We start from the raw sequence: 22,480 nt of genomic DNA on the forward strand, positions 1-22,480 counted from the left end.
ATAATAATATAATAATAATAATAATACATTTCATTTGAAAACCAGCACCTTTTAGGGTCACTTGAGGTCACTTTATAATGCATAGTATAAAACCACAATAAATGTAAAGCTAAAACACAGACAGGGCTCATGGGTTTGTCGTCTTTGATTACATAAGGGTTAAGTACTGTACATTGTATATGTGCAACAGAAGATATGGTGAAGTAATGGATTATAAGTACTCACGTTACAGTAATTGAGTTGCTTTTATGGGTACTTGTAATTTTAAAAGAAATAAAGTATTTTTTTTATATTTCTACCCCCAACTGTTACTGAGTAAATTACTATTACTTTTATCATATTGTTTACATAAATATGATTATTTAATGCACGGCACCAAAACGAATTAAATGGAAGTTACATTTTGAAAAACCTTTTATTTCATACAGATGCCTTTGTGGAAAATTAATTAAGTTCAAATTGTGGTGTGTTTAGTTCATACATAAGATGTTTACTGTATGCAAGGGAACCGTACCAAGATTTATTACCAAAAATAAACGTGGGGGTGAAAGTAACTAGTCACTTTTACTTTGAGTATTATTTAATTGAGCTACTTTTTACTTGTACTTGCATATTTTATGTATGCCGTACTTTAACAGTACTCTCTGGAAGTAACAGTGGCTGTTGTAATTGGGACCAAATAAAAACTATTTAAAATATCTACAATATCTGAAGAATTTTAACTTGGTGTATTGGTGATTTCTCTTCTCCAATATTAACGTTTCACATTTTATGACTGGTTATACATTTTCTGTCATACCTTGATACATATCATATATCGCATAAATTATCATATAAATTAATATAAACTACTTCATCTAAAATATTTTCCTTGAAGACGAGGTGTAAAAACACCAGCTCTCTTTCATCAGATCTCTTGCGTTTGTGAAGTACCCGTGGCTTTTGTAATCGAAACCAAATAAGAAAAAAATTGAAAATATCTACAATATCTGAAAAATTCAAACTTATTCCATCAGTGATTTCAGTTTTTTGGACATTTTTTGACTGTTCAGTAGTAAATCATGCACGTTCTGTTATAATTGTACGCGTATCAACTTCAAAATGAGTATTAACATTCAATGTGTGTTGTAGAAACACTGGCCATCATTCCTCAGAACGTGTAACGTCTTGACGTCATGAAATAGAAAAGTCAAAGCTACAAAAGTAAACGTGGCAGTCCAACATGGATTCCTACCTGAGGATGGTGAGGAGGGATGTGGGCTCTCATCTTGGATGCTTCCCGTCTGGGAATGTCCTCCTCCAGCCCCGCTCTCCTCTGTCACGTTGGACGAACCAGGTGTGGTGGAGCGACTGATGGACTGCGACTCTGGATCACTGGCCGATCCGCGGCGTTCATCGAGACCTTGTTGAAGTGTGTCGTCGCCGCCTCTCCTGTCTTTGCCGTGGATTCTAGAGTGAACAACCATTTGATGGTAGGTTCTGAACACTCGACCACAGTCCGGACACTCAGAGGGCTTCTCCTTCAAGCTTGACAGGTTGGAAAGGCCGTAGTCAATGTTTGGGTTCCCCAGACCAGGCAGCGTTCCGGGAGCTTCAGCACCGCCATGGTGAGACATGACATCACGGTTACTGTCGAAGCCTCGTCCATCTTCCTTGATGGACATCATGACTCCACTGGAGGCTTTGGAGCCCTGCAGAGCTTCAGAGAGCTGCTTCTGCTTGGAACTATCGTGGGATGAAATCAAGGAGCAGTCTTGTTTATCCTTTGAGAAGGAGTTCATGGCCCCTGCAACGCCCAGTTCATTCTCCTGTCCTGGAGTTTGATGGTGCTGCTGATCCTTAGGCATAAAGGAGCGGTCCATTGCCATGCCTCTGGCCATTATCTGCCATGCTTGGTAGCTATTGATGGAGTCCATCTCCGCCACCTTTGCAGCTGCCTGGAGGCGCTCCATACAGCTTGACTTGAGCGGAGGCACGAGGTTAAGACAACCAAGGAGCGAGCGCTTCTCACTTTCACCCAGTCCGTGGCCGAGGCCTCCTGCCATCGGACCCAGCAGCTTTCCCAACATCTCCTTCTCCTTCATTGCTAAGCCAGCTTTAGCCAACATTTGATGCTGCTCACTTAGTCCTTGCTTTTCAGGTGACAGGAAGCCACCCTGCAGGCAGGAAATATAGCGAGAGTAAAGGTTGGCATGAGCTTCCTGAGCCAGGTTGCTCATGCTGTTGACAGCAGCTATGTCATGTTCGTTTGCCTGCGGTGGCTTGCTCTTGATGGCCAGTTTGTTCAAGTGCACCTTCATGTGGTTCTTGAGGAACCAGGGTTCTTTGAAGCGGCGGCCACATATCTGGCAGCAGTGTTCGAAGGAGTCTTTGTGCTTTCGCATGTGGCCTTTGAGGAACCAGGCTTGGCTGAACACCTGGCCACAAACATCACAGCGGAACTCTGTGGCCATCTGCAAACCACCGGCCCCACCGGTGCCCTGGCCCTGCGTGGACTCAGCAGTGATGTGAGCCTTCTCCACGTGACTTATCAAATCCTCTTCATGGGAGGCAGCAAATTCACAGAGAGTACATTTGTAGGGCTTGTGAAGTATGCGTATGTGGCGGTCCAGCTCCTCCCGCTTCTTGAACTTCCCTTTACAGAATGTACAACGAAAACCTGTCGTTGGATTCATCGACTGCTCGTCCTGGGTTCCGGCCAGCTTAGGTGAGGACGAAGGTTGGGAAATAGTTTCAGGTGTGGTGAGCCCTGATGGAGGCTGTGGTCCACAGGTTGCACCTAGTGACTGCTGGATTGTGTTAGCGCTGCTATTGATGCCTACTTGTGGGTTTGGAGCCGGTGGGAGGAGACTGCTGCTTCCTCTCATCTGCTTGTCCCTCAGAATGGCCCTTTCCTCAAGCTCGTCGTGCAGCAGTCGGTTCTCCTCTCGGACGCGACCGCGGCCCTTGCCAAGGTTTCCCAGCTTGTGGGTGCGAAGATGAATCTTCAAGTTTCCTTTTTGCGCTGCCCTGTGGTCGCAGTAGGGACATTTGAAGGGCTTCTCTCCCGTGTGCGTGCGCATATGAAGCGACAGGATGCTGTTAAAACGAAAGCGCTTTCCACAAAGAGGACAGGGATATTTACGGTTCTTGCGAGCGTCGTCCTCTATATCATTCATCTGGGACATAATGCCTAAATTCTGCCCGTTCAGAAACTGCTGCAAGTCAACACGCCCGTTCAAACCACTGAGTGCCCCCGCGTCAATGTCTCGGTTGAGCTGATTGGCTAACAAGGCCATTTGACTGCTTATAGGTTGACTAGCCAGGGCTGCGTGGTGAGTCTTTTCATCCAGAGGCGTGGCCGCCTTCTCTTCGGGGATCTGTTGTGTGCGGTGTAGATCAGGAAACGCGTGTCCTAGGTGGGCGGTGAGCTGGTGGAGCTTCTGACTGATGGGATAGCGGCCATTCAAGACGGCGCTGTTCATATGGGCATCAGCGTCTGACACCACCGACGACACACCAAGGCATAAACTCGAGTCCTCCATCCTGTGAAAACACAGAACAAGGGGAACTCTATGAGCACACAGTGATTTTAAACAGGAAAACTCAGACAATGTACTACATAAGCATTGGAACAATATATGGGAGAAAATATCCAACAAACGGGAGAAAATATCCAACAATAAACGGAAGAAAAATGACATCTTCTGACTGCTCGTTTGTTTTGTTTTTTTCTTGAAACGCTACACCATATTAGAGGAACTACTGCTTAAACACAGCAAGCAATGTGTAATTAAGCTACTTGTGCCCACCCTATCAGAATCCCTTCAATTACACGCCTTAATGAAACGAAGCAGCTGCATTGTCGGGGAGCCACAGCTTTGCTTCGAATATGATATCACAATAGCACTTAAAGCTAAGGGGGTTAGTGGAGTTAAAACAACATCCTTATCACGGTACCTACGACGCGTTTGACTTAACGTGTCATTAAAGAGCTGTACTGAAATAGATGGAAATCAATTTAATATCCTTTACTTCCTTCTCTAAGATTCAGTTCTCTCTCTCTGCCTCGTCCTTTCTACCTTTCTATGTGTTTTATTATAGACATGGATTGCTCTACTGTAGCTTGGATAAATCTTGGGGATTTCTTAGCATGTTGTCATATCACTGTAAATATTCCCATATGTGTTAAATCAGTAGATAAGTACTTTAAAAAAAAGAAAAACACTGGATTTATGCATCTCCATCTGTTCTCCAGATGGAGAGGTATAAACATCTATGTATACTCTTCATAGCGGCTCACAAAGGGTCAAACCCTCTGAAAGATTAATCCTGATTCTGCTTTGGTCAACAAAATAATGTATAAATCATAGGCTCATTAGCTGATTAGTATGCCGCCTGCTAACAGTGGCACCCACTGGGCTTTAATATGTGATTGCAATCATCAACAAAAAAAGGCAAGAGCCATCAGGAAGTAACATTAGGTAAAGAGTAATGATTGTATCTTAACAGGCACATAACGGACACACCCAAATTAAATAAGTGCACACATGCTCGAGGCTTGTTTTTATGGCTGTTAGGGCGAGAAAAGATTTGCCCTTTTCTTTCACGTTTCAAAAAGTGCTCCACATTAAAATCTCTGTCATTTCCTTGTCCCTTCCCTCAGTAGGAGGTCAGCAAACATAAGGAGTCCCTGTTCTGGTCGCCTCCAACACGCTGCTAACTGCTGTGGATTCTTATCTCCTGCTCATGAATCCAACACAGTTTTATTTGTCCGTTGGAGGAATGTGATGCTTGTGGGACGCCTTAAGAATTCTGCTTATTCCTTCCCCAAAAAGAAGAAGCATACAATCATTCTGGTGAATTCATCAAGATTAGAATAAGAATGCTTTGCTCTAGAGGTTGTAACTGTTGGGCGGGCGTTATGTATTCGTTTAACACAGTCACACAGTTTGGGGGAGCATATATGGTTGAAAATTTCATTCAGGCCAAATCATTCCGGATGTTAAAAATCATGAAAATTAACGTTTGCAGAAGCTAACTTCTTCTAACTAAATTCTTCCTAATGTTTGTTTAACATGGAGTTGAATGACGAAGGTCTTTCCACTCCGTTACCTTTTTGTGGTAACGGAGTGGAGTGGACAACGTGAAAGTTGGTCACAACCATCGAATACTGAGCTACAACTCAAATGGTTACTAATGTCCTCAATTGCCTTTTTAAAACATCAAAAAGTTGTCCTTGGGTTTCCATGGATACGGTTGATGGGACGGAGTGGAAAGGGAAAAGAAATGTGCGGAACACCGTCAATCGAACCTGCATTACACACAAACCTAGGTGAACTAGAAAGCTTGGGTTTTTCTGCTTTATTAAGGAACTCACACTTTATATATCATATTTTTTTCTGAAAATACTATGTTTAAAAGTATCGGAACAGGACATCTTTTTCCCACATTTGTGTCCTTATTTAAAAAAAAAATTACGCCCATATACATAAATGTATAAAAACATATTCTATTAGAAATAATAAATAAATTAATCTTTGTCAGGCTGTATGACTTGGGTTGAAATTGTATTTATGTGACAAGCCTGCTTCCATCAGCAGCCGTGCTGATATTGGAGCAGACCTTATTTGAATGGGCCCTTTCTACAGAGGCGTCTGCCTTTTGGAATAGAAATCTGCGATTTAAACTCGGCTGATGAGCTGTTGCTCATTTGGGGAGATAGCAGCTTGCCCTTTTCTTCAATTTGATTTCTGCCTTTATCTTGAACATATAACAAAGGCAGATAGACAATGGAATAATGTGAAATGAACTGACGAATCCAGTTTGTGTTTCTTTTTTTTTTCTTTCTATAAACGTATCCTGGCTGACGAGCGTATGCAAATGAGGAGCATTAATATGCTTGCCTTGCCCCAGAGACATTTTATATTTTTTTCCCCTGATTAAAAAGGACATTTCTTATGTGACATCCCCCCTCTGCTCACATCAATACACATATGCGAGGGAATGTGAGTGTGTTGTAGCGGCTACAGACACACAAGGTGGGGACGTACAGACAACAATAGGAGATGCAGATGCCCTCTAAAAAAGACACAGCCAGTGCAAATCTCACACTTTCATCAGAAAAAAAAAAACTGCACATCAGAGTCAAACCAACGAGCATGCAGTGCACACACACACACACGGATTATTCTTTAAAAACACTAGATTTAAAACTCCCAGATCTCATTTCACTCAAAACTGTCCAAATATAAATATTGTGCACTAGTTTGCACATCTACGCATACATAAAATACTAAATATGTCAGAAACTGACCATATTCTAGCACTAAGTGATAGAAATCAGTCCCAACAAGATCTTCACTTTACATTTCCTATAGATTTTGTGACCAGTTTCTATTTAATTAAGGGAAATCTGTCATAATTTGAGGAAAATGTCAGGATTTTGTAAGTTTAACACTAAAATTCATGCCATATAAGCACCAGGAGTGTTAAGTTTCATTTGCACAATAATTCATGTTTTCTCAGTTTTACTTCCTCCTGCGGGCCGAATTGGATGCTCCAAAGGGCCGGATTTGGCCCCCGGGCCATGGGTTTGACACATGTGGCCTAAAGGATGAAATAAAACACCAATTTAAGTTAGAAGAAAGAAGAGCAAGAATTTTACCTCGGACAGCAATAATATATAATATGTATATAATAGTATAACATATATTATGACTCAATAAACATAATAAAAGTTATATATGGTGACGAAGAATATTATTCATTTCAATAATGCCACACCATATATTGTATTTAAAATTTAACTGATTAACTTTGTGTAGGAGATATTACATAGTGTGTTATTAATGTTATGTACTTGTCATGTACATTCATGTATATGTGAATATACGTATTTATGTGTTCGATGTATAAAACTTTGTGTAGAATATATTGAATGTGTATTGTTAAAATATTAACAGTTTCCTATTTGTTTTTAAATAAAATAATGTTAAACTAAATTTGTTTCATTCTTAAACATCACATCCCTCAATAACACTCTTATGTTTAACAATACAGAATAACATGTAATTATAAAAGTGTATTATATTCTTAAATAATAACAATAATAATAATAATACACGCATAAAGTTATATAGTGTAAAAAAAAATCAGAAAAACATCATATAAAACAAAACATTGTTTAACAGAATAAAGTTCAATTGTAGTTTTGATCATATTTATTGTATTTTTTATACTTGTATCCCTCCCATGACATGTATCAAATATCTAATATGTGAAAGATGATAAAAATATATTTTAGTTTTTTATTTCATTTGTATTCAAAACACTTTGACTTTTTATTAGAAAGAGGAAACATGAACGTTTGTGTTTATTTGATTCTTATTCAAGAGACTTTTACGAATGACTGTATATTGTTAATATAGGCTATAAAGTTCTCTTGTTGTGTGTGCTTTGAGGATTTCTTTCAACTTGGCTCAAAAAGGTTGAAAAACATTGATTTAAAAAGCCACAGCGAGTATAAATATCACACTTTCATGAAAAAAAAGCTGCACATCAGAGTGAATCCAACAAGGCTGCAGTGTTGATCAAACATCGGCTGATTCATCCAACAACTGCTTCACAGTTACAGACGATCATTAAACAACGATAAATTCAAAAAAGACTACCTTTGATTTATGAAACCACGTCATAGGTCCCTTCCTCGTGTCTGCAGAAAAAAAAACTCTCGTCCAACGACTTCATTTTACTGCCTTTTCTCCGTTCGTTTGTGTAGATTCCACAACCTGTACCACCTTCATCATCATCATCATCATCATCATCATGTAGTGGTGCAGCCGTTGCTCCAGCCGAGCTTATCGTTTCCTGGCATGTGCGAGCAATGGCCTCATTAAAAACTATTGGCTCCTCTGATACCTCTAAACCACAAAGACTTCCTTTAGCGTTTTCTCATGATGGTTCACTTGTTGTCTTTATAGTTTGTGGTTTAATATTCAGCAAAGAACACATGCACGTGCAGCCGTAAACACACACACACTCTCTTAAGGACACACACCAGTGATTTCACTTGGTTTCTCTTCAATCCTCAGCTTAATTATAAGTGGTATCTGTAGCACAATGAAAGTGTATTTCAGTCACCATTCCAATACGCTCAGTAAATGCATATGGGATTTTCAACGCGCCCCTCTCTAATTGCAACTTTATAAATTATTGCACATGAAAGGAAACATTTGCAACCCTATTTTATATTCATACCAATACCAACCATTTCATAATAAATCTCAAAGTGTTCCTCTTCTTGGAGTAAAACTTGTTTTTTTTTTTTTTCCCGTGACATTTTGGACAGAATCTGTTGAGGTGAAAGGCTGCAATAAGGGATCGAAAAGCCATTAGTTGGACTTTACTTTGTTATTTTGGCATGTATCGACACAAAACTTCATTGATTAATCACAATGCAATACCTCATTAAGTCTTAATGAACAAATTCATAGCATTAAACAAATCAATCATTTTCACAATGTGCTGAATTCAATCATATTTGCTCCAAATCATTAATGGACGAGAGGTTTGCAGCGACATCACTCAGATGTGGAAAAGGACAATGTGGGTATTTACCATATGTTACGCGTAGTAACGACTGAATACTAAATATTGGCTCTATTAGAAAAGCAGTGGATTCAATAGGAAGTTGGATAAGACGCTGGTTGTGTTTTAGGTTTTAGTGGCTTTGTTTCCACTTTCTTTGCTCTTTGACTTTGTTGCATTATTGCTTCAGTAATGAGGAATAGATCTGCACACCTGCAAACTCCATCCTCTGCCTCCACACTCTTCATCAAAACTCTAAGTCACAGTGTGTGTGCGGTTCTATAAGTGATCTATAGAGAACATAAAGTATAGTAAATAATATATAGCATGAGGCAGATATAAGCAATTTTTCACCACCGGGGGCCACAAAAATATGTTTTTTTCTGTCCGAGGACCAAATTATTAACATTTGTGTCGTCATTTAGAATGATGAGCAAATGTTTAGTATGTTTTTACTTTCCATTTTGTGTTGTTTGGTTGCCTTAATGTCATTTTTGTACTTTTTTTTTGTTGTCGCTTATTGTATTGTTGTTGTTCTGTGTTATTTATTATTCTTTTATTTCTTATTATCTTCTTATTATTTCTATTCTCTTTCTTCTTCTTCAAAAAAATTGTGAAAACTATATTTGGTAATAAATCCTTTGTCTGATTCCTAATTAAATACTTTGCTAATTAAAAAGACAAACTCCCAGGTTTTATATTTTAGTCGACTAAAATCCTAATGTCGCTTAGTTGACTAAAACTAACTGAAATAGTACAGATGACTACATTTCAACTAATTTTAGCTCAAAAAACTACGACTAAAACTGAATAAAATTTTACATTAACACCATTTAATCTGATTTTATTGTCTTGCTTTATGAAATAACTCACAATAATCACAGTTATCTCCACTTTTATTTGTTTATATTGAACATTTTGAGCGAGACGCAGCATATTTCACATTAAAACGCTATAATTCCAGCTTCACTTTGTTGGTTTAAAGGAGTTAAAAGTGAAGCACTACAGACTGGATGGATGTGCCTCTGTTTCTACTGAACACTGTGTCTTTGAGGTCTGTTTAAGAGCTGCTGTCAACAGGTAGTTCAACTTTCAGCTCATCCCTGCTGATCCTGACAGCACCAAAAGAAAGGCACCGGGAGGGAGTGAAAGAGAAGAGAAAGAAAAATGCTGTGGCTCTTTTTATCCGTCCATCGCTCTGACAGCCCTTGCAGGGGATGCCATGGAGGAAGATCAATGCGGGACAAGCGGATTCCCACAGTTCATTGTTCTGTTCCGGGGCCGGACAAAAATCATCTCTCTGAGACGGCTGGGAGCTCAAAGCCTCCCTTTATGATAAGCATCGATGGTATTATTCCCACTATGATGATGATGACCTGCAGATGTCTCTGTCTCCGTGTGTGTGTGTGTGTGTACATGTGTGTGAACACCTCTCCCCTCCTGTGTGTGTAACAATAGAGGTCACAGTGGCACGGCTGAACCCCTGCAGCAGTGAATAAAGAGGAGCAACGAGCAGTGGATTAATAGTGTCAAACATTCGTTAAGCACTCGCACTTTGGTCAAGTACACACTGGAGATATAGGAAAAAAAAAATGTAAAAAAACCCCACACTGACGTCATATGAACAACTGAAACTAAACACTTTTCTAGAGGTGAAAGTAATGATTACACGTACTCACATTACTGTAAATTTTTTTTTATGATGATCTTTATTTTGTATTTCATAGCACATGGAACATAATCCATATGTCACGCAATCTAATGCTCATGTGTCAAACTCGAAGCACTGCATCCAAATCTGGCCCTTTTAGAGCATCCAATGTGGCCCGCGGGAAAAACTAAAACATGAATCATTGTGTAAATAACTAAATAAATCAGTTGAAGATATCGTAGTTCCTCAAAATTCATTCATTCATTGAAACTCCACAACTGTAGTCACAAACTGTGCAGTTTTTTTGCAAAAAAATTCACAAAATTGTCCCAAATTACACAAAATGTTGAAATAAAGACCCAACAGGGACTGGTGTCTGTTATTAATAGTTTATATATTGTTGGTGGCAGATGTGAAAGTAATGGATTACAAGTACTCACGTTACTGTAACTGAGTTACTTTTATGGATTACTTGTACAAATCAGTAATATTAATTGTACTTAAGTATGTTTTAAAATAAGTAATTTGTTACGTTTCTACACCCAACCGTTACTGAGTAAATTATTACCTTATTTTTTTTTTTTTTAAATGATCAACAGACATTGTGAAAATACAAAAAATGAAATAATCAGACGACAATCAAACGCATCACATCATGGCCGACCAATCAGATTACACGTAATACACAGCAACAAAAACAGCATTAAATGGAGAATTTTCTCAATTTCAGAGTTCATAAATGCATCTATACTTAGAGTATTATTATTTTTGAATTCAATTCATTGGTATTATTTTATTATTATATATATATATATATATATATATATATATACAGATGCCTTTGTGGAAAATATATTAAGTTCTGTGTTAGACTTGGTCTCTTCCTTTTTAAGTTTCTACATGAGATGTTTAGTGTATGTAAGGGACCCGTACCAAGATTTATTACCAAAAATAAACATGGGGGTGAAATAACTAGTAACTTTTTACTCTGAGTACTATTTAAATGAGCTACTTTTTACTTGTACTTGAGTAATTTATGTATGACTTACTTGTACTTGAGTACAATTTCAACCAAGTAACAGTACTTCTACATGATACAGTACAGTATATCAATCCTCTTTACAGCTCTGATAATTTGTGATTCAAAGTAAAAAAAAAAAAAAAAAAAATGAAATCGTCATGGTGATCCTCCTGTGAGTCCCACATATTTCAGTGAGAAACAAACAGAGAACAGTAGTTGTGTGAGTGCTGGAAAAACAAAGAGTACAGTGTAACAGTCACTGCTGACGTCACTGTGTGCACGAACACACGCACACACTGACAAAATGCATTCAGCACAAACACATCGACGATAAAACACAAACTTTGACGTTTCCATTCATTCTTTCCTCTGTCTGAACTAAAGGTTAAGAACAAATGCTAACCTGACATCATTTCAAGCCTAAAAAAGTTTAATTTTGTATTTATGGGTGTCGAGTGGATTTATATTTTCAAAATTACACAATCGAGACTTCCTCCAAAAATAGAAAGTGAACATAGTTGTCTTGTTGCGCTTAAGTCAGAATAAGTTCTAATCTCTGAAGTGTAAATTAAACCACAAAGTGACATACTTTTCATATCAATATTATAATTTTAATTAAAACAAAAGTGTACAGTAACAGTAAACATACTCCTTTGTATTTATTTTGGTGAAGGAATTTTCTCTTTTATCGACTATATTTTTACATAAATATCTGTTCTTTTCACTCGCTACATTTTAAAAACTATACTTTGTTACTTTCATCAACTTTACCAAGGAAAAAAAAAAAAAACGTAAGAGAGATAATGTGATGGTTAGAAGCTGCGTTGCCAGGTTGGGTTTGTTATGTGTATTTGAGCTTTGTTAGCACAGGCTAAATATATTATTATATAATGCAGACGAGTCTGTGTGAAGATGTTTCTTTGTTGGTTTTCTGTCTGAAAAACCCAAGGTTTTGTTTGTCAAAAGTATTTCATAATAAAGCGAGCAGATTATTCTGTAATTTGAGGATTAAAACATTTTTTAAAAAGCAGTTATATTGTCACTTAAAACTATTGCAGGTCAGATATCTGATAAATACATGTAGACATAAGTTGTCTTACTTTTTAAACAACTCCCACCAAAAGGACTGTGCGTCTTCAACAGTCTGTGATTTAAGGTCCCTTAGGAGAGCTCTTCTTCTCTGCTTCATTGTCTACTACCAAAACACAGAGTTGGAACTGTCGCCCACTGTGATCACAGAACTGTTTTTATCCTCTTTGGTAAATCAAAGAGGATTCACTAACATCTTTAACCTTTTGTGTTTTTTTACAGCAAAAAAAAAAAAAAAAAGCAGAAGTTGTAATTTTGATCTAAAAAGCTACAAAATGATCTAAAAATCTGCTAAATGATCTAAAAATCAGGCTGAATGTTTCACTCCAATAAAAAACAATGGGATTTTTACAGGCAGTGGGGCCGTGTGACATCATCAGTCACATGATTCAAGATGGAGGAAAACAGGCTCTAAAACTGTAAAGTTAATAAAATGAATATGGTGCATAATAACGTGTTTTTTTTAGGCATAGATCTACTAAATAGTAAATATGAAAGGTTTTAGGCCACATTTGTAAAAACAATACATTTTTGTATTGTTTATTTAATTTATTGTAATTAATTACACCTAAGTTAGAATTTGAGTGAGTGATTTTACTTTTACCAGAGTTGTTTTTTTTTTTTTCTGAATTTTTTAACCATTTGCACTGTGTCTACTTTTCCTGCTCTGATAAAAACAATAATGAACTTAATTTAATCCTTTCATTTTAATCGTTATTAATTTAATTGATTAGAATTTCAGTCAGTTATTTTACTTTTACCACTTTTACCATTTTTTCTTTTTTTTTTTACCATTTGTACAGTGTATATTTTGCCATCTGTAAAAATAATAATAATAAAATCACTTTTGATTTAATCTCAATGCTAAGACCTGGATCCTACTGTCATGTCCAACATAATCTGTGTGTTCCATACAGTGCGGTGCAGTGGAAACATTGGTATCTGCAGAACGTGGAGCTCAGGCCTGATCAGGCGATGACAGACACGAGACGAACAGAGAGGAAAAGAGAAAGTTGAATGTCAATAGAGCCTAAATAACAGAATATCAAAAATAATTGCTGTTTTCTTCCCCTCACGCTGCGCGCATTCTGCTAGAGTTTTGCATAATGACTCCAGTTTGGTGGAGGTAATGGTGGCGGGTGGAGGTGCTGCTAAAGGGAGGGGTTGTTGTGACAGGTGCTGAAACTCAACCAGGAAAAGGCGACGGAGACAAAGGTTCAATTTACTAAGAGGAGACTTTTATTGTTACGCCGCTAATTAAGAGAAGAAGGATCTTTTTTTTTTTTTTGCACCTTCGACTGTTTACTGAAAGCTGTGTGTGTGCGTTACACACGGGGAGGTAAATCCTCCCTTCAACTAAAGAGTCACAAGGCTTGTTGTGTGTGTGTGTGTATCTTTTCACAGTTTGGGACTAAAACTAAAACAAAAAAAAATGAAATAAATAAAAGTCTACGGCTAATTAGCGGCGCTCATTACAGGAAGCGCGTCAGGTAATTATTTTACATCATGGTTCTGATAATTGAATGATTCTTCAACGTCTGAAAGTTCTCCTTCTTGTCTTTGAGGGAGATGAGAGAGGCTGGATCCATCCACGTAGTGGCCATATGTTCCTGAATGAAAAAGCCCTTCTGTTATTGAAACTGCTGCATGTCTCTTTAATACGACCGTGTTCAATCTCTCTCTGATGAATCATCTCCATCATCCATCTCGTTTTTCTCTTCTTTTTTTCTTTTCTAAACGTAAGAACTTCAGCACAAAAAGTTTCACGTACGTTGCATCTGCACTGAGGTTGTGTTTGTCTTTTTTTATTTTTTTATTCAACACATTTATGATTTATGATATTTGCCTCCAGAAAAAGATTTTCAGAAACTTTTCATGTAGGGTTCTTTGTATATTTGTTGAATCCATAAATAACCCCTTGATAATGAAACACTGACCTGTCTTTGTTGTTTTTTTGTGTTTTTGCTGCTGTTTTATGTTTTTCTCTCATTTTTTGTTGTTCTGTGTATTTTTTACTGTATTTTTGTCGGTTTTTCTGTCATTTTTTGTTGTTTTGTGTATTTTTTGCTGTATTTTTGTCAGTTATTCTGTCATTTTTTTGTTGCTTTATGATTTTTTTTTTTCTCTCATTTTTTGTTGTTTTGTGTGCTTTTAAGTCATTTTGTACATTTTTGTTGTCATTTTCCACAGAGCTCTGTCATTATAGTTTTGTGATTTTGTGTTTTGGAGTCATTTTTTGGAGTTCTTTTGTACATTTTTCATTCATTCATTTGTAGTCGTCTTGTGTGTTTTTTGCTGTTGTCCGTATTATTCTGTAGTTGTGTACGTCGTTTTGTGGGTTTTTTTGTTGTTGCTTGAATTGGATTTTAAAATTGAAACTTGAAAATTTGCATCTGCACAGATGTTCTTTAACCCTCCTATAGTCCTTGGGGTCAATTTGACCCAATAAAATGTTAATCATTACTTAAATTTTAATTTTTTTGCTTCATATTTCATGACTTTTCCTAATATGATGGATACAATTGATTAAGCATGAAATTATCACGATGATATTTTTTCAATGTGCTGAACACATGTTGCACACATTGGTGTTCCTCTGGGGTCAATTTGACCCCAAGCTGATTTAGCTGTGTACAACGTGTGTGTGTGTGTGTGTGTGTGCGCGTGCGTGCGTGCGTGCGACCCATGTGTGACCTTACATCCCCTTTTACTTTTGATTTGATACATGACATGAGGTTGATATGGGTATTGATATTATGGGGTTAATAAAAATAAATACATTACATGAGGAAAAATCATGAAATATGAAGCAAAAAATAAATAAAGTTAACTATGTTTTGAATGATAAACATTGAATGGAGTCAAATTGACCCAACAGGACAATAGGAGGGTTAATAGTGAAACTGCTGCATGCAGTTTCAATATGATTGTGTTAAATCTGTCTTCCTTCCTCACATTTTTTTTTTCTTTTTTTGTCTAAAGAACTTCAGCACAAAAAGTTACACGTACTCTGCATCTGCACTGATGTTGTGCTTTTTTTTTTAAGCAGAATGTTTCCTGTTTAAGAACGCAACTTATCAGAGTCATCAGGAAGTTGAAACTTGAGTGGAGAGACTTGTGATTTTTCTTTGTCTTCATAGTGTAACTTCTATTGTTCTACGCTGGTAAAGTGTTGACCTCTGTCTTTTCCTCTGTTCAAAACTCACATATGCACTGATAGCTAATGTAACAATTGATATAAAAGGAAAGAAGAAGAAGCAGCAGAGAGCGTCTGGTTTTAAGGCCGACGTGTATTTATTACAGACTAATTGTTGCAGAGGAAGTGCTTTAGGGGGGTGTGCTCTCAGGGGGGAGGGCGGTGGACCTGAGGGACGTCAGAGAGCATGTTTATCTATCAGACGCTATCAGAAAATACTAAGTGGTGACTGCTCTTAAGATTAGAGATGGGGTTTTTTTTAGAGAGTGGCGAGGGATGAAAAGGTTTCCAAACAGAAATAAAAGAGAAAAAAGGGGCGGGGGTGCCAACATTTGCATCGCTGCCAATGACTCAGTAAAAGCTGCCCTGATTAAAGCAGGAAGTTAGTGAAACCTCTCTGAGAAGCACTGGTTTCCCTCCCTCTAACAGAACACCAACGTCCCATAGATCAGGGTTCTCAACCTTGGGGTTGCGAGACACCGGGAGGGGGTTGCCAGATGCTTTCAAGAAACTAAGGATGTTTTTTGAACAATTTGAGCCCATTTTTGCTTTTTTTTTTTTTTTTTTCTGCAACTAAACCAAACTTGCCATATTTCAACCTATTTTATAAAACAGTTAATTCTGACCAAGTGATTTGATTGGACGACAGACATTCCAAGAGTTCTTATATAGAACTCTTATATAGAACGCTGTACAGCTGATCTAAAGACTGTTAATTACCGTTACGGCTACACACCTCAGTAGACTGTCACTACAGTACACTGTTACTACAGTACACTGTCACCTCAGTACATTGTTACTACAGTACACTGTTACTACAGTACACTGTTACTACAGTACACTGTCACCTCAGTACACTGTTACTACAGTGCACTGTCACCTCAGTAGACTGTTACTACAGTGCACTGTTACTACAGTACACTGTCACTTCAGTACACTGTTACTACAGTACACTGTTACTACAGTACACTGTCACCTCAGTACACTGTCACTACAGTACACTGTCACTACAGTACACTGTCACTACGCAGGTCTTAATGCACAATTCAGTTTTTTTCAATCTAATCTAACATCTAATGTTGGACTGAGAAATTATTTTGAAAGTGTCTATTCGCACGGTTGCCGTACAGACAACCCTCGTTGTTATTGGTACGGTTACGGAAGTACAAGTACGTAGCGTCTTAAGGTTAGGTTTAGGTCAGGGGTCCCCAATCCTGGTTCTCAAGAGCCCCTATCCAGCATGTTTTAGATGTTTCCCTTTCCAACACACCTGATTGAAATGACCAGGATCATAATCAGGATTCTGCAGAGCTTGATGATGAGTTCATCATTTGAATCAGGTGTGTTGGAAGAGGGAAACATCTAGAACATGCTGGATAGCGGTTCTTGAGGACCAGGAATGGCCACACCTGGTTTAGGTTATAACCCAATATTGCAACAGTTTTTAGGATTAGGAATAGGTTTAATGTAAACTTTAGTCTTAGTCACGCGACCTAAACTGGCCAATGACTGACCGATCATGTGACCTAAAATGACCAAATAGGGGCGCGGCGTATTGATACGGCAACCGTACGGATAGCCACTGCCAATGTTTTTACCAACAGAAGTCAGCACTTCATCACTTTAAAAACAGTAAAAAAGAAGATCCAGGTTTATCGCGCTATCCGTTAGCTGTGATGCCGCTACATCTTTACAGCGGAGTGTTTGGATGGTGATGATGTAGGAGTCTGATAGAAAGCGTCTCGGCCTCAGGAAACCCCCCATCACCCCATTACCACCCCTGGCTCCGCCCCATCATCCCTCCTTCCATCCCTCTCCATATTTTCTCCCCTGCATCTGATTAGGTTAACAATGTGGTGTTATTTGCATGCTGATTTTGCAGACCCCTCCACCCCCACCTCTCCTTTCTCTCTCTCTCTCTCTTTTTCATATTGCTGCTCTCTCTCTCTCCCTCTCTTTCTTTTTCTCAATTCTCCAACAAACAAGCGAGGCAGGATCAGAGTAATGTGATAGCACAGCAGCAGCCAACGCAATCTGCCTCAAAGACCAGGTGTTTGCAATCCACCTCCCTCTTAATTTCTGCTTCCATCATTTCTCTTGTTTTTATTCCAGGTATTATTCTCTGTCACCCCCCCCCCCCCCCCCCCCCCACCCCTCGCTCTTCTTCTTCTTCTTCTTTCTTCTCTTCTTTCTCTTTCTTCTTCTTCTTCTTCTCTTCTTCTTCTTTTCTTCTCTTCTTCTTCTTCTTCTTCTTCTTTCTTCTTCTTCTTCTCTTCTTCTTCTTCTTCTTCTTCTTCTTCTTCTTCTTCTTCTTCTTCTTCTTCTTCTTCTTCTTCTTCTTCTTCTTCTTCTTCTTCTTCTTCTTCTTCTTCTTCTCCTCCATCTCCTCTCATCCTCCATCCGTGGTGTGTTTATAAGGTTGTATTATAATCAAATCTGGAGCAAGGGGAGGCCTGTCTTTTTTTATTAATTATAGGCCACAGCTGATGTGAATGTATTCCGAAAGCATCTTCAAAATAGGTCGGTCGGTACAGTTTGCTATTCTTATCACATTTAAATGTCAACACGGTGCAAAGCCCTACAAATTAGTTCAGGCAGGCTTCAACCCCCATTTAACATTTAAAGCGCCATTCTGCGAGGCTCAAAGAGCGATTGAAATCAGTTTACACATACGGATATATACACACGGGCGAGGCGTCGTCTTTCAAACTTCTCATTTTAACGCACACGTGCATTTCAGTGTCGAAGCAAACGCATTTTAGTATATAAAGCTTAAGAAGACCAACGTAAAAGACAATATATTATAATAATTCAATGTGTTTGATATTTTCAGTAGTATATTAATTCTTGACAGTGTCACTGTATCATGAGAATATATTTAAGTGTGAGAAAAATGATTTAAACCATGTCGTTCAAACACATTTCTTGACAAAATGATGTTTCTTTTTTTATGTTAACATGGACCATTAAACAGTAATCTGCACATCATTCAAATAGCATTTGGTTGACTGCCCAGAATTGATCGAAAACTCCTTTGATTGCATTTCTTCGGCCAGGTCACGGTGATTAATAAATAAGGCTCGTGGGCAGACGTGCACCACTTTAACTCCTCTGTGGTGACGTATGGACAACTTAATGTAAAGACTAAAAACCAAGAGCACTCCAATGGTTTCATGTGTTAGAGTTCACATTGACCCACTCGTACTGTGTGGATTACAGCACAGTGTAGTTAAATGCACTAACCCCATCACACCTCCATCGTATCCTTCCACCAAGTGGCCAACCTCGTCAAAAAAGCCCTTTATATTCTTCATAGAACCTCAGAATGAGAAATCTAACAGATGCTGAGGTTTGTATAACGTGGGGTTTTATTGATAACTTGCTTTATTCATTCATTCTTAAGATACTGTAACTCAAATTACTGAGAGTGAGAGCCAACTTTCCCTTTCACTAATGCTAAAGCCTTAAAGCTGTTGGACATAATATATTCATTCTATTTGTTTATCCTATATATTTATGATGTTTGTTTGTTTGCTATTTGCAAAATTGTATTTTTGTATATGTTGACTGTGAATTTGTGTTTTTGGAATCATTTGTAAGACTTTAAAGGTTAAATTAAGAGTTTATGTTGTTAATAAATAAACTAAAATAAAATAAATAAATAAATAAACTCCCATCCATCCATTTTCAGACCCGCTTGTTTCTGTTTTTCAGGGTAGCGGGGGTCTGCCGGTCCCTATCACCGGCTCACACTGGGCCCTAGGTGGGGGTACACCCTGGACAGGGCGCCAGTCCATCGCAGGGCAACAGACAGACAGACAGACAGACAGACGACAACCACTCACATTCACTCCTATGGGCAATTGAAAAACTCCAATTAACCTAACAGTCATGTTTTTAGATTGTGGGAGGAAGCTGGAGTACCAGGAGCAAACGGGGAGAAAATGCAAACTCCACACAGAAGTGTCCAACCCAGGACTTGAACCCAGAACCTTCTTGCTGTGAGACTGAAGTGCTAACCACTAATCCACCCTATATATATTTATATATATATTCTATCAGATAAAGACACAGTGTTTAAGCCTCATAGATCATAAATCTTGGCCGCAAACGACGCTCCAGTAATCACAATGGTCATTCATCATTTTGATTTGCTGTTTCTAATGACTGGAACCAGGAAAAAAAAAAATAAATAAAAAATAAAAAATAATGACTGGAACCAGTTACAGAAAAAAATTCAAACTCAGTTCCTTCATCCCGACGTCTTCCTTCACGAACCTGCGACCAGCCATGAATTTGTGGTATTACATGTGATTATGTGATGGGCGTGTTGTTGTGTCTCTCAACTGTTTTTTTATCCATCTCTATGTTTTTAATGTTGCATTTTAACAGTTTTTTTGTTTTATGTGTAACCCCACTGCCTCTGGCACAGGTCGTCATCGTAAATGACAATTGGTTCCAACCTTACCTGGTAAAATAAAGGTAAACAAACTTTCTCCACTTTAAACGTTTTCTCATCGACATTGTCGGAAGTTTACCGCATTGCATTGTGGGATGTGAAGTCCCGTACATGGATGCATGGAAGTGTCTAATTATTTCTTCATGTGATTTATTTTCCAGGGGATATAAAAGTTCTGGATTCCAATCTTTCTGTTGAAGCACAAATCAAACATTCATCATTGTTTTGAAGCAACTTTCAGTAAAAACACCAGAAATGTGTTGAGGAGTCACTTTGGCACTTTGAGTTTTTAGGGCAAACACAAAAAAAACACAGTAAGAATGAAGTAAAAACACTTTTAAGTTCTCTAAATAATTCCATAAATCTGAATACTGAACAAAACAAGCATTTTAAGCCTTAATGTATTGAATTTTTTACTGTATTTAAAGAGTTTTTTTTACCTGACACTAGGGGGAAATTCCCGAAAAAATGCTTTGATTATGGGCGGGGCTTCTGGAGCAGTTAGGACACACCCAGTCTTTACTATAAAATCTCCAAAGATCAATCTATGCTATACTAACTAGCTACTCAATACTCCATAAACCTCTCTATTCAGAATGATCTCAGTCCAACCTACTCTCTACTGTAGAGTCAACAGGTGATAGTTTCCATAAGAGGGGGTGGAGCTAACAGTAATGCACTCTTACATTTTCAAGAAAATACGTCAAATTGAAATGATTTGACTAAAATGTTGAACCAGGATCAATCAATAGCACTACTTCATACCAGCAGTAGTTTTGGGTTTCAGTTACCTCTAAAGAAGCTACTTTTTCACTTTATTGAATATATTTGCCCCGACTATAACAGAATAGTTTTAGTATTGAGTAATAGAAGCTCAAAGAGCATCTTGCTTTGACTTTTAGATTGTTTATCCATTTGCCGTGTCATTTATCCCCTGCTCAGCACAGTGTCACTTATGTCTTGAAGGAAAACCAATACAATGTAAGTCATTGACCTTTGAAAATGAAACATTTATTGTGATATGATACAACAATAAAGGGAGCAAACACAACCGCTGGCTAGTGAGAACACACTTTTTTTTTTTTTTACCCAAGTGGCTTCATTGGTGCCTTGAAGAAAACAAGGGAGAAGCGTGTCAATGCAAACGTTCCCACAGCGGCCCCTGAAGTCAGCGGAGTTACGGCAGGGGAGAGGGGTGACGTTAGCCTGCAGCTAACGATGGCCCTGTCAAGCTGTTTCATGCCATCGCGACGCAGGATCAACGACGAGCCCAGGAGACGCGCTAACAGACGCCTGCAGCGCTCGCTCACTGTGCATCATTACACTGCTGACCTCACCACGTGGATGTTTGAGGACACAATCAGGCTAACGGAGCAGACCAGGACCACAGAAACCCTTTACATGCTATCTACAAGCTAATTTTAGATTAGCACACACGTAACAGGTAGCCTAGCGTGAGCCTGAGCAGCAGGATATGGCAAAACATTTGAGCATAAATGTGATATTAACCATTATTAAGCTCTACTACTGCTTAATTATTCATTTATGTGTACTAGAGCAGTGATTTTCAAATGGGGGTACGCAATGTCATAACAGGGGGTACTTGAGAGAGAGAGAGAGAGAGAGAGAGAGAGAGAGAAATTAAAAAATAAAGTGTAAATCTTGGTCTTAATCCAGGCGTAGGATGACTGTAAATTATAAAAACTATAGAAATAAATATATTCTGGAGCCACTACTTCAGTGTTTTTTCAAATTTTAAAGTGTTTTGAAATTTCTGAAAATTGTCAATAGAATTTTTTTTACATTTTTTAAATTCAAACAATCTTAAACAACTGAATTTCTATACTTTCACTTTGTGGAATATAAATCTAGCTGAACTAAAATGTATCTGAACTCAAACATGATCAAAAACTAATTAATTATTGATATCAAAATGGGGTCACAATATTTATTTCCACTTATTTACAAAACGAGATTCTTTAAAATGTGTGTTATCACTCAATCATTCCATCATTATGATCTATAGATAATTTATGGGAAATGTTGCAGTCAGACACGAGTGTCACTAGTTAGTATCATATGCTAATAAGGGGGCGGGAAAGTGAATTCAGGCTAGCCATTGGCTTTCAAACATATTGTAACCAATCACATTTTGCTTATTTTGACCTTTTTTCTGTAGCTACACCAAACTTACCATATTTTAACTTATTTTTTCACTTTTTCTCGCCATATTTTGTTCCTTTTAATGTATTTTTGCTACATTTCTCTCATTTCTGACAATTCTCTTTTTTTTTTCAACTTTCGAGACATTCCACCACTTTTTTCTTACCTAATGTCACATGTTGACCCATTATTGTCACTTTTTAACCCCTTTTCACCATATTTCACGCATATTTTTGCCAATTTAACCACATTCACAATATGTCGTGGCCATCATTTGCCAGTTTAAACTAATTGTTCCTACTTTTATCTGCTATTTTTAAGCCAAAATTGACA

The 22,480-nt window shown here is 37.9% G+C and overlaps 1 protein-coding gene across 1 annotated transcript in view; it reads right to left on the minus strand.

Moving 5' to 3' along the window:
* znf536 (zinc finger protein 536) overlaps positions 1-22,480 on the minus strand; it is a 281,007-nt gene that overhangs the window by 121,832 nt on the left and 136,695 nt on the right. Inside the window, exon 5 of the mRNA XM_028441311.1 lies at positions 1,235-3,525. Within this exon, the coding sequence (XP_028297112.1) occupies positions 1,235-3,524 (2,290 nt within the window). The 5' untranslated portion in view covers position 3,525. The remainder of the gene's footprint in view (positions 1-1,234; positions 3,526-22,480) is intronic.

This window comes from Gouania willdenowi, chromosome 3 (assembly GCF_900634775.1).
Source record: "Gouania willdenowi chromosome 3, fGouWil2.1, whole genome shotgun sequence".
Lineage (NCBI taxonomy): Eukaryota > Metazoa > Chordata > Actinopteri > Blenniiformes > Gobiesocidae > Gouania > Gouania willdenowi.